The sequence below is a fragment of the Macrotis lagotis genome, chromosome 4 (assembly GCF_037893015.1).
Source record: "Macrotis lagotis isolate mMagLag1 chromosome 4, bilby.v1.9.chrom.fasta, whole genome shotgun sequence".
Classification (NCBI taxonomy): domain Eukaryota; kingdom Metazoa; phylum Chordata; class Mammalia; order Peramelemorphia; family Peramelidae; genus Macrotis; species Macrotis lagotis.
In genome coordinates, this window is record NC_133661.1 from 260,578,778 (window position 1) to 260,590,537 (window position 11,760).

At 36.0% G+C, this 11,760-nt stretch overlaps 1 protein-coding gene across 1 annotated transcript in view; it reads left to right on the forward strand.

Moving 5' to 3' along the window:
* Positions 1-11,353, forward strand: part of PSMA3 (proteasome 20S subunit alpha 3) — a 33,618-nt gene extending 22,265 nt beyond the window's left edge. The window contains exons 8-11 of the mRNA XM_074235905.1: positions 9,128-9,174; positions 10,130-10,197; positions 10,673-10,737; positions 11,180-11,353. Coding sequence (XP_074092006.1) covers positions 9,128-9,174; positions 10,130-10,197; positions 10,673-10,737; positions 11,180-11,224 — 225 coding nt within the window. The 3' untranslated portion in view covers positions 11,225-11,353. The remainder of the gene's footprint in view (positions 1-9,127; positions 9,175-10,129; positions 10,198-10,672; positions 10,738-11,179) is intronic.
* The last annotated feature ends 407 nt before the right edge of the window (positions 11,354-11,760 follow it).

Consider the following 11,760-nt stretch of genomic DNA (forward strand, 5'->3'; position numbering starts at 1 on the left):
TCTACCCTCTTCTCTATCACCCACATCCCCCCTCCCCTTCCCCTATTTCCCTTCTGTCCTTTTTCTTGTAGATGTATGCCCTCTTGAGTGTGTATGCTGTTTCCTCTCTGAGCCATTTCTGATGAGAATGAAGGTTCCCTCATTCTGTCTTGCCTTCCCCCTTCCATACCATTACAAAAGCTACATGAAATATCTTTTATATGAAATATCTTAGCCTATTCTATCTCTCCTTTCTCTTTCTCCAGTACATTTCCTTTTCACCCATTGACTCCATTTTTACAATATTATGTCTTCTTAGAAGCATTCTTAATGTCTTCTCTCTTATGCAGTCTTATGTGTGTCATGAGGAGACCATCCTATATAAATAGTTTATAGAGGAACAGTAGAAATCCATTTATGATTATTCCCAGTAAGAGAATGAGTTTGCTCTGATTGGTTTGTTATAATGATATTCTGGACCAACTGATTCATGGTTATTTTAGACCTCCTTGTGACTGCATCTATATAGCCAGGATTTGATTGCTTCATTTTTGGGAATAAAGTTCCAGAGTAAGTTAAAAATGTCAGGTGAACCTGAGGAAACTTGAGGAAAAGGGATTTTTTTTGGGTAATGTACTGTAATGTAGCAAGGTAGAATGCTGTGCAGGGAAAGGCAAAAAATCCAAAGAGAATTTGCTTTTCAACCATTTCTTTTTCATTTTTTAGAGATAAGAAAATTGAAGAGAGGTCAAACAATTCTAAAAGTCATACAAATAAAAAATAGCAAAGTCAGATAATTCATTTCTTCTGACTTCAAGTTTTTTTTTTTCTACAATGCTATCTTCAGGCACTTTCCCTTATACTGCAATTATCCAACATTGTTCTTTTTTCTTCCATTAGGTACTAAGGTGCTAAGTTTCTCAGTGGAGAGAGCCTAGATCAACTCCAACCTCAGACATTTATTAGTTTTATGATCTTGGGTAAATCACTTCAAGACACTCAACTTCTACCTGCCTTAAGTTTCCTTATCTTTAAAATGCAGATAATAACATCTCCCTGGAGATTTTGAAGATATAATGAGATAGTATTTGTAAAGTGATTTGCACACCTTAAAATACTATATAAATGTAAGCTTTTACCATTGTTATTGTTGTTATTAATAGTAGAATACACATAATTAGATGTTATTTTATTCAGATGCTTAAGTAAAGCAGTAGCCAGTAAGTAAAACAGTAGGATCAAAGTAATGCAATAGTAGAACTAGAAAAAACTTATAAAGTAGATCTGGTTTATCAGCATCAAATTTCATATCCAATGCATACCTGATTTTCCAGTCCTGCTTTGGCACTTAATTTAAATGTGCACATGTGTAACTGAGCAAGTCATCTCATTTCTCTGGACCTGGGTTTTCTAATTTATAAAATGATGGGTGATGTTGGATCAGATGATTTTCCAGCTTTAAATCTAATCCCAGGATTGAGGTAGATGTGCACCTTCGTATATAGTTACACAAACTACACTGTCATTATTTGAACTTCATATAACCAATTTTACTTAGCAGCAATAACCTCAAAACAGATCAGAGGTCTTGGCCATAGTTGAATATTTTCTCTAGTCACAATTTCCAGCATTCTTCTAGCCATTCTTCACATATAAGCCCCATCTTTGTGTTCATGAGATGGAATGGAGCGGTGAATGAATGAATCTCAGACCATTGGAAATACAACCACAGAGAGTTCCTGAAAAGAACATACCTTTTATGAGTCTTGTTCTGTTGAAGCTGCCATTGTGCAAAAATCATGCTGGCCTTCAGCTTCTTCATTTATAAAAATGAGGAAATTGGACCAGGTGACCTTTGAAGTCTTTTTCACTTCTGGACTGGAAAAGTAGGAGGGGCCTGGACTATGTAGGGTTTTGAATGCCAAACAGGATTTCATATTTCCTTTTGGAAATTGAGATTGACAAAATCAGATTTGTAATTTAGTGGCTAATGGAGGACATTGAAATTGGGAGAGACTTGAGGTAGGCAGCTCACCAGCAAGCTATTGTAGTAATCCAGGCATGATGTGATGAAGTCCTGTACCAGAGTGTTCAGTGTCAGACAAGAGAAGGCATATTCAAGAGATGTTGTAGAGATAGCCAACAGATTTGGATAAGGAAGTGAGAAGAATCCAGAATGACTCTTAGGTTGTGAGACTGAGAATATGGAAGGTAGTTCTTCCTTATACATACTGAGTTTAAGATGTCCTCAGAATATCCGTTCCAATATATCTGAAAGGTAGTTGGAGATGCAAGATTGGAGGTCAGCAGAGAGATTAGATGTATGAAGCTGATGAGAATATAAAGTGTGAAGTAATATAGGAGAAGAGAAGAGGGCCTAGTTCAGAACCTTGAGGGACACCTATGATTAGAGGAATTGATCTGGATGAAGATCTAGTAGAGGAGGCTGAGAAGGAGCAGTCAGATAGTAAATCAGGAAAGAGTGGTGTCCTGAAAACCTAGAGAGGAGAGAGTTGTTAACAATTCAGAATCTGAAGAGAGATCAAGGAGAATGAGGATTGGGAAAAGACCATTTGGTTAGATTTGGCAACTAAGAAATTATTAGTAACTTTGGAGAGAGCAGTTTTGGTGAAATGACAAGGTCAGAAGCCACCTTCTAAAGAAGTAAGGACTTTTAAGAGAGGAAAAGGAAGAGACAGACATTGTAGACATTCTTTTTAAGGAGTTTACAAAGGATAGAACTATATCATGATAAAGTTACATGTTTAGTTGTAATTTCAAGGAATGGATTTTGTCATTCTGGTAACATTCTTACTTTATTTACAAGTTTCCTGTGAAACTCCCACTTTCTTCTTAATCCAACAAATTTAGTTTAAGAATTCCCTTCTGTTTCTTTTTTTTTTTTTGAAACTATTGGAAAAAATGACCTTAAGTATGTTTATTTCTAAAACTAGAGACCTGAGTAGCTTCAATTTAACATCCTTTTTGTAAAGTATAATTAACAACTAGATCATATTTTTATTTTTTTTGTTTTTTTTTTTAGGTTTTTTGCAAGGCAAATAAATGGAGTTAAGTGGCTTGCCCAAGGCCTCACAGCTAGGTAATTATTAAATGTCTGAGACTGGATTCAAACCCAGGTACTCCTGACTCCAGGGCTGGTGCTTTATCCATTGTGCCACCTAGCCACCCCTACTAGATATCTTTTTTTAAAAAAGTATTTTTAACATTCTATTCTTTTAAAATTTTGATTTCCAGATTTTCGCCCTCCTTTCTACTCCTTCCTCACACATTAAGGAGGCAAATAATATGATATTATACATATGAAATCATACAAATTATATTTTGGGCAGCTAGCTAGTGTAGTAGGTAAGAGCACTGGAATGGAGTCATGAAGACTGTCTTCCTTAGTTCAAATCCAGCCTCAGATACTTACTGTGATCCTCGGCAAGTTACTTGAACTATGCTTGCTTTGGGTTCTTTGTCTGTAAAATGGAAAAAGAAATGGCAAATCATTTCAATATCCCTGCCAAGAAGGAGGTCACAGTTGGATATGTCTGAAGCAACTGAACAACAACAAATATTTTCATTTTAGCTATATAGGGAAAAAAAGTGAGAAAATTATGTCAGTTTGCACTCAAGACTTCATTACTTCTCTCTCTGGAGGTTGATAGCAATTTTTCCATCATGAGACCTTTAGAATTGTCTTGAATCACTTTAGTGATAAGAGTAGCCTAGGGGTTTCATAGTTGATCATTACAACTTTGCTGATACTGTGTACAATGATCTCCCCTCTTCTCATTTCACTGCATCAGTTCATACCTTACCATGTTTTTCTAAAATCATCCTCATCATGTTTTTCTCCAAAACGATATGCCACAATTTCTTCAACCCTTTCTCCAAATGATGAACATCCCTTAAATTTTCAAATTTTTTGCTATCACAAAAAGAACTGTTAGAAATATTTTCATACAAGTTCTTTTTCTTTTCCTTTGATCTTAGAGTACAGATCTAGTAGTTGAGATGTTGAGTATATGCAGTTTTATAGCTCTTAGGGTATAGTTCCAAATTATTATGCTGAATGAGTGGACTAGTTTACCACTCCACCAACAATTCATTTAATGTTTCTATTTTTCTCTTATCCCCCTCCAGCATATGTCATTTCTGAGTTATAAAGTGTTGCCTCAGAGATGTTTTAATTTGCCTTTTTCTAAAGTGATTTAGAGCATTTTTTCATTTGACAGTAGAAGGCTTTGATTTCTTCTGAAAACTGCCTATTTAATACTTCTCAATTGAGGGACTCTTATTCGTATATGACTTAGTTCCCTATATATTTGAGAAATGAGGCCTTTATCAGATAAACTCTATAAAATTTTGATAATACTTCATTGTCTGATACTTTAGCAAAATGTTTCTTTATCACCTTTTTTGTTTTTTGTTTTGATAACAATTGCTATTCCTTTTTTTACTTCACTTGATGCAAAATAATTGTTCTAATCCTTTAACTCTTTTTTTCCAAGTGTTTCTTGTACTGTACAGAGTTGATTGTTGGATTCTCTAAACTGTTCTGCTATCAGCTTTTGCTAATGGGTTAGCTCATCCCATTCACTTTGAGTTAGGATTACTGCAATTTTCCTTATTTTTTACTGTTTTTTTCTTCTCTTATCCTGTCCCCCTCAGAAACCTATTTTGCTTCTGACCACTGCCACCCTTAATCTGACTGCCATTTTATCATCTTCACCCCTTCAATATCTTTTATCCCCTTCCTTTGCAATTTCTGTGTTTTTATGTAGTCTCTCTTTTGTCATTTTTGGCAATTTTATCAAATTTTGATTTTTTAAAGGTGTTTTTTCTTCAGTTGTGTGTGTGTGTGTGCTTATTTTTTTGTTGTGTCCAATTCTTTGTGACCCGCTTTGGCCTTTTCTTGACAAAGATACTGGAGTAGTTTGCCATTTCTTTCTCCCATTCATGTTTATTATGAGAAGCAGGTAGTAAATGTCCAAGGCTGGGTTTGAATTCAGAAAGATGAGTCTTCCTGACCTCAGGCAGGGCGGTCTATCCCTGATTTGTTTCTACCAAGCAGTTAATTTTGTTTTCATAATTTTCTTGTATCACTTTTCCCAGTTGTTCCTCTAACAGTTTTACTCATCTATTCCAGGAATTCTTACTGGCTTTAGATCCAATCAGCTTTTTTCAACTTTATTTTTCTATCTGAAAGTTTTTAAATTTTATATTATTACAATCTTGTTGTGAGAGTAATATAATACCCCCCCCCCCAAAAAAAAGGTGAGAAATCTCAAGGATAATGAGAGGGGGAAAAAGTGTATGTTGGCTCTGTGTTCAGATTCCAGTGGCTCTCTCTCAGGCATGAGTTGCCTTCCCCATCATAGCCACCAAAGAAGTTTTTTCCACAGTTGCTATTATTAGCTATATTATATCCCTCCCCACTCTCATCTATTCCATTCTCTCTCTCTCTCTTTACCCTGTCCTTGTTCAGAAGTGTATTGTATCTGAATACCCTCTCTACCATGATCTCTTCCCTCTTTTCTCATTTTTCTCTAGGGTAAGATAGATTTCTATACCCTGTTATGTGTGCCTGTTATTTCCTCTCTGAGCCATTTCTGATGAGAATGAAAGTTCACTCATTCCTCCTCACATTCCTGTTCCACCTTTTTCTTGACTCTTATGTGAAGTAAGTATCTTAGCCCCTTCTTTCTGTCCTTCTCTTCCTCCCAGTACTTCCCATTATCACCCCAGTACTTCTTATTATCACCCCAGTACTTCCCCATTCCACTACATTGAAAAAATTTTTTCTTGACTCTTATGTGAAGTTATCTTAGCCCTTTTTTCCTGTCCTTTCCTTCCTCCCAGTACTTCCTGTTATCACCCATTGATTCCATTTTACCATCATACCATCATATTCTGCTCCTTCCTGTGCTCCTTCTAGTAGCTCTCATAAGTGAGAAGGTTCATATGAGTTACCAGTATCTAATTCCCATGCAACAATATAGCATTAAGTTCCTCATAGTTAGTTCTTCTTGTCCTATCCCTCTTTGGTTTCCCCGAGTCCTGTATTTGGAGATCAAACTTTCTGTTCATTTCTGGTTGTTTCAGTAGGAAAATTTGAAAGTCCCCCTTTTCATTGAAAGTCCATCTTTTCCCTTGAAAGATGATGTTCAGTTTTGCTGGGTAGTTGATTCTCGGTTGTAAACCAAGATCTTTTTGCCTTCCTGAAAATCATATTCTAAGCCCTATGAGCCTTAAATGTAGATGCTGCCAGATCCTGTGTAATCCTTACTATAGAGCCATGGTAGTTTAATTGCTTGTTTCTGTCAGCTTTTAGTATTCTCTTTGACTTGGGGATTGCAAAACTCCCAAGTTTTTCTTTTGGGATCTCTTTCAGGAAGTGACCAGTGAATTCCCTCAATTTCTATTTTCCCTCTGTTTCTAGGATCTCAGAGCAATTTTCCTAAATTATATATATATATATAGTATTTTAGGTTTTTACAAGGCAAATGGGGTTGAGTGGCTTACCCAAGGCCACACAGCTAGGTAGTTATTAAGTGTCTGAGATTTGAACCAGATTTGAACTCAGGTACTCCTGACTCCAGGCCCAGTGCTCTATCCACTGCACCAACTAGCCGCCCCACTATATTATTTTTTGAAAAATGAAATTTAGGCTCTTTTCCTGGCAGGACTTTCAGGTAGCCCAGTAATTTTAAAATTCTCTCCTGGATCTTTTTTCCAATGAGATATTTCACATTTTCATTGTTTTTGGTTTTTTGGTATAGTTTTATTTCTTCCTGAGTTCTCAGAAAGTCATCAGCTTCCTTTAGTTCCATTCTGCATATGAAGGAGTTATTTTCTTCAGAGACCTTTTTTTTAATCTCCTTTTCCAACTGGCCAATTCTGCTTTTTAAGGCATTCTTCTCTTCATTTGTATTTCTTTCACCAAGTTCCTGACTTGGTTTTTGTGATTTATCTGCATCAGTCATTTGTCCTCCCAGTTTTTCCTCTACCTTTCTTGCTTTTTAAAGTCTTTTTTGAGCTCATCAATAATTGAGCCCATTTTCTATTTTTCTTCAGAGGTTTTGGATACAGAAGCTTCAATTTTGTCATCATTTAAGCATGCATTTTGACCAATGTAATTTTCTATGGTCAGATTCTTCTTTTTCTGTTGTTTGCTCATTTCCTCAGTCTATGATTGATTTATTACATTTCCAAGGCCTGTAAGGATTTTTGGGATACCCCACAAGGACCTTAATTCCTCCAAGGTCTTATGAGAGGCTGACTCCTCTCTTGCCTGTGCTCTGGTCTGTGAATGACCATAGGCTCTCCTGGCTTGGAGCTGTGAGGAGGGTCTCTGCTCCACTATAGTTCTATGGGGGCCCAAACTGCAACCAGGATCTGAGTGTGGGCATAAAACAGAGTCCTGCCCCAAGGAGAGCAAAGAGACCTCTGCAGTGTCCCCTGGCCCCCTTGCTATCTATGGGCTGAGAGCTCTGGATGTGCTGGGTGGCTCTGCTGACTCCCACTGCAGGTTCTTACCACAGGGCTGTTCTGAGACACTACTCTGCACTCACTCTGGTGTGGCAGAGTTCTTTCACTACCCCTTCCAGCTGTTCCTGATAATCCCTAGGCCAAGAGTTCTGGAAACCATCCCCTCTGCCATAGATCCAGGCACCTGGCCCGACTGTGCTGCGCTGCAGTTGTGCTGTGGTACCCAGTCCTGGTGGAATAGATCTTTCCTGCGGAACTTCTAAGTTGTCTTGGACTGGGAAATTGTATTACTCAGTCTGCCCCTCTAAATTTTGGCTAGTCATAATTCGATAGTTTTTGGGGTTTTTTGGGAATGAGTTTCCAGGAATTCCTGCCTTTACACTGCCATCTTGGCTCGGCTCTTCCCCATTTTTCCTTTAAGGCTTTGCTTCTAACTATTTTCAGTTTTCTTCAAAGTTTGAAAATATTTTACCTGACATTGAAGTAGTTATTATTATTTTTTTAGTTTATTTCCTCGTTTTCGTAGCATTTTTCTTTTAAACCATCTGTTGAAGTTGGGCTTGCTCATCTGGGTGTGGGAAAGCTTTGTTTCAAGCTTTTAGGTTTCTTTGTGCTGCTGTTTAGGGAACTAGTTGTGGCAGTCTGCTTGAGAGAGGTGTGGTCATACTCTTCTATGCTGTACTTTTGGTCTTTATTCAGGAATGCCTTGCCCCACTACAGCTGCAGGTATTAGTGCTCCTTTTAGCCTTAGGATTGGGACCAGGTCCCCTGCTTTCCTGCATCTGCAAGTGCTACAATTCCTCCTAGTCTTGGAATTGTGACCAAACAGAAGTGCTCATCTTTGTCTTGAAACTAGGACACAGAACTGCTTACAGGCTGAAGAATTGCCAGTCAGTGTCAGCTGCATCTGGTGCTAGCAAAGGTAGATGTCTACTCCTTCAACTCTTTTACCATTTCCAGACTGAGAACTCCCAAAGCTGTTGCAGCCACTTCCAAGTACTGCCACTGATGCACTAGCCGAGTTCCAGTTCTGCATCCATGCTAAAGTTAAAATCTTTCCTCTGGACCCCCTAAATTGCCTCAGACCTTTCTTGGTTCCATTAATCCAGAATTAAATTTGAAACAATATTTTAAAATTATTTGAAGAGAAAGGGGAGAGTTCAGCTGTACTCTGCTATCTTGGTGTTGCTTCAGCTAGATTGTCTTGTCAGGAGAGATGATATACAGTGCAATGATATTGATATTATTCTAAAGAAACTTTAGTAAGCTTTAGTAATAAAAAAAGGAACTCTAGTATTGAGAATGGGAAATTAACAAATTGTCCTTTGGATATATTCTAACTTAAAAGTTTTTTTTAATAAGAAATGATGTTAACATACAAATGAAATACAATTTTGAAAACATTGCAGTTGGAATCAACAAATGTAGTCCTCTGCTCTATATTGTGTCACTTTGGACAAGTTAAATGAAAATCTATGTAGCCTTCCAATACTAATCTACAAAACTGGTAAAGAATGCTTCATTAAGGCCATAATTTTTTTAAAAATACATGTTTATGGGCAAGTGACTTAACACCATAGCTTTGCAACCCCCCCAAAAAATGTTTAGATAATTGTATTATCCTCTCCTTGAATCTACATTTTTTCCATAGATGAAAGAAATGACTTGTCGTGATGTTGTTAAAGAAGTTGCAAAAATGTAAGTTTTTTTCATCTTTATTAAAGCTCAACTAACAGGGTCTCTGAATTATGTAGTTGTAATCATGATTTTGTGACTGGGTTTGGTAAATGGGGAAAATTTTTGGTGTGAGTTACCTAATTATTTTAAATATTTCAACTCATGAAAAATTTCAAAAAAGTTTATTAGGTTCTAATGGTAATTTGAGAAGGGAGATTCTTAAACTAGGGAATATATCTGAAAGCTAAAGATGTTTTTTTCAAATGCAAAGTTTTGGAATAGTTGAGCTAGAATGAAGAAGAAATATGAAATAAGACCAAGAAAGATAAGTTGGAGCCAGATAATAGAAGATCTTATTCATTGTTTTGATAGAGAGGTTGCATTTTATTTTATCCTTAAAGGCAAGAGGAGCCAGTTAAATGACCTACAGTTTAGATTGTTTGGTGTACAATAGAAGGAGGATTAGAATTGGGAAGAACAAAAAGAGATGATTTTCAGGAGTCTGCTTTTAGAGTTGAAAGGGCACCTCAGAGGTCCGCTTTGTTTTACAGAGAAGGAAATGAGACTCCAAGAGCTGATCATTAATTTGAACCCTTAAATTCATGTTCTCAAGTTGGTGGTTGTAATATGCATTCATTTCCTTGAAGGTTCCTTAAACATTTCCCTCTCCTTAGGTTTTGATCCTGTAACTTTTACCAGAAATTTGTGGTTTTATCATTATGACTTATTTATGAGGTTTTCTGACTTAAAAAAAAAAAGATTTATATTGAATGTCAACTTAGCTTTAAACTATGAAAACTATATGGTTACACACATGTACACATACTTATACACACAATTTGTTTTTTCTTCTTTTGATTCAGATTTGGGAATTCATTGATTTGGGAAACTTCTAGCAAAGAAACTTTTTTGCCAATGCACATTCCTCTACAATTTTTGGACTAAATTATGTGATATTACTTTTTTTTAATTTTAGAATCTATATAGTACATGATGAAGTTAAGGACAAAGCTTTTGAACTGGAGCTCAGTTGGGTTGGAGAAGGTAAAAATCCTTTTATATAAACATTCCTTTACACATTATTGTTTGAGCTTAGATTGTATATCCTTTTTGAGATACCTCAGTGTTTTAATTTTTAAGTGTTTTTTAAACTCACATGTTGAGGTCACAGCAAAGTTTGAAAACAATCATCATCATAATTCAACAATACACATTTGAGAAAGAATTATGTTCAAGTCTAGTACTGCTTATATAATGCTTTTTCTCCAGTCTTCTACTTCTAACAAAAGAAACATTTTGAATTCTTCTAAAGATTTTCTCAGTAAAGCTGCAATATGGAAATAAGTGATATAATTTTACAGAGGCTCTTGTACGAAGCCTTGACAAAATAGTTCTATTTTTAGATGTGTGTCAAGAACAGTTTAAAAATACAAGTATAAGATATTAAAAAATTAATCACCATGATGTGTTATTACCCATACTTTTATGCCTAAATTTAAAAATATGGTTTAATTTGCAGTAACCAAAGGCAGGCATGAAATCGTTCCAAAAGATATAAGAGAAGAAGCAGAGAAATATGCCAAGGTAAGTATTTTATAGAAATGTAGCCAGGGGTGCAGCTAGGTGGTGCAGTGGATAGAGCACTGGCCTTGGAGTCAGGAGGACCTGAGTTTGAATTTGGCCTGACACATAATAATTGCCTCACTGTGTGACCTTGGGCAAGCCACTTAACCCCATTGCCTTTCAAAAACCAAAGGGGTGGGGGGAAAGAAAATAAACATAGATGTTATGGGAAATACCATTATTTGAAATGGTCTTCAAAATCAGATTGGGGGATTGTGGGGTGTGTGTGGTTCAATTAAAGATTAACCCTATATTTAAACTTCTATATTTGGTACTGACTATTCATCAAAGTGTAGTTAAGGTTAAGATTTTTTGTTCACAGTTTATGTTCCACATAAACACAGACTATTTAAGAAGCATTCTAATATTCAAATGCTGACTGACTATTCTTCTTTTAAAACAGGAATCTTTGAAAGAAGATGATGAATCAGATGATGATAATATGTAACAATGGGTGCTACAATACTTTTTTTTTAAAGAAATGTTTTACATGTAAACTATGTAGTAGTAGTATCCTGTGGATTATCAGTCCAGTGACGAATTACCAATTTATTAAAAGTTTATCTTGTATCCTTAAGTTCATTTGTTCTCTATGACAAAATCTGTACTTTGGAGGGGTTGTAAATACTTTGCCCATTTTGTCTTACACTATTAATATCAGATAGCCTATTTGAATCTGGCAGGTTGACTTACAAGAGTCCAAATTAAAGATGAATAATTCTTTTTCAGCTCCTTTTCTCTAACTAAAACAACTTCAAATAAGAGCTTATTTTGATATAGTAACGTATTGTCTTAAACACCTAACTTACATAACCCTTTTCTGTCTCAATGTCAAAGCTGTGAAGGTTGAGTTATATCTAGTATAAGTTTTTCCTCAGCTTTTTCTTGGTTCTGTGGATAGTTACTAGGCACAGTAGGAAATATTAAATGCTGATTTTATAGAAGGTAGTGATAACTCTGAACTGTCAAATCGACACATGCCAA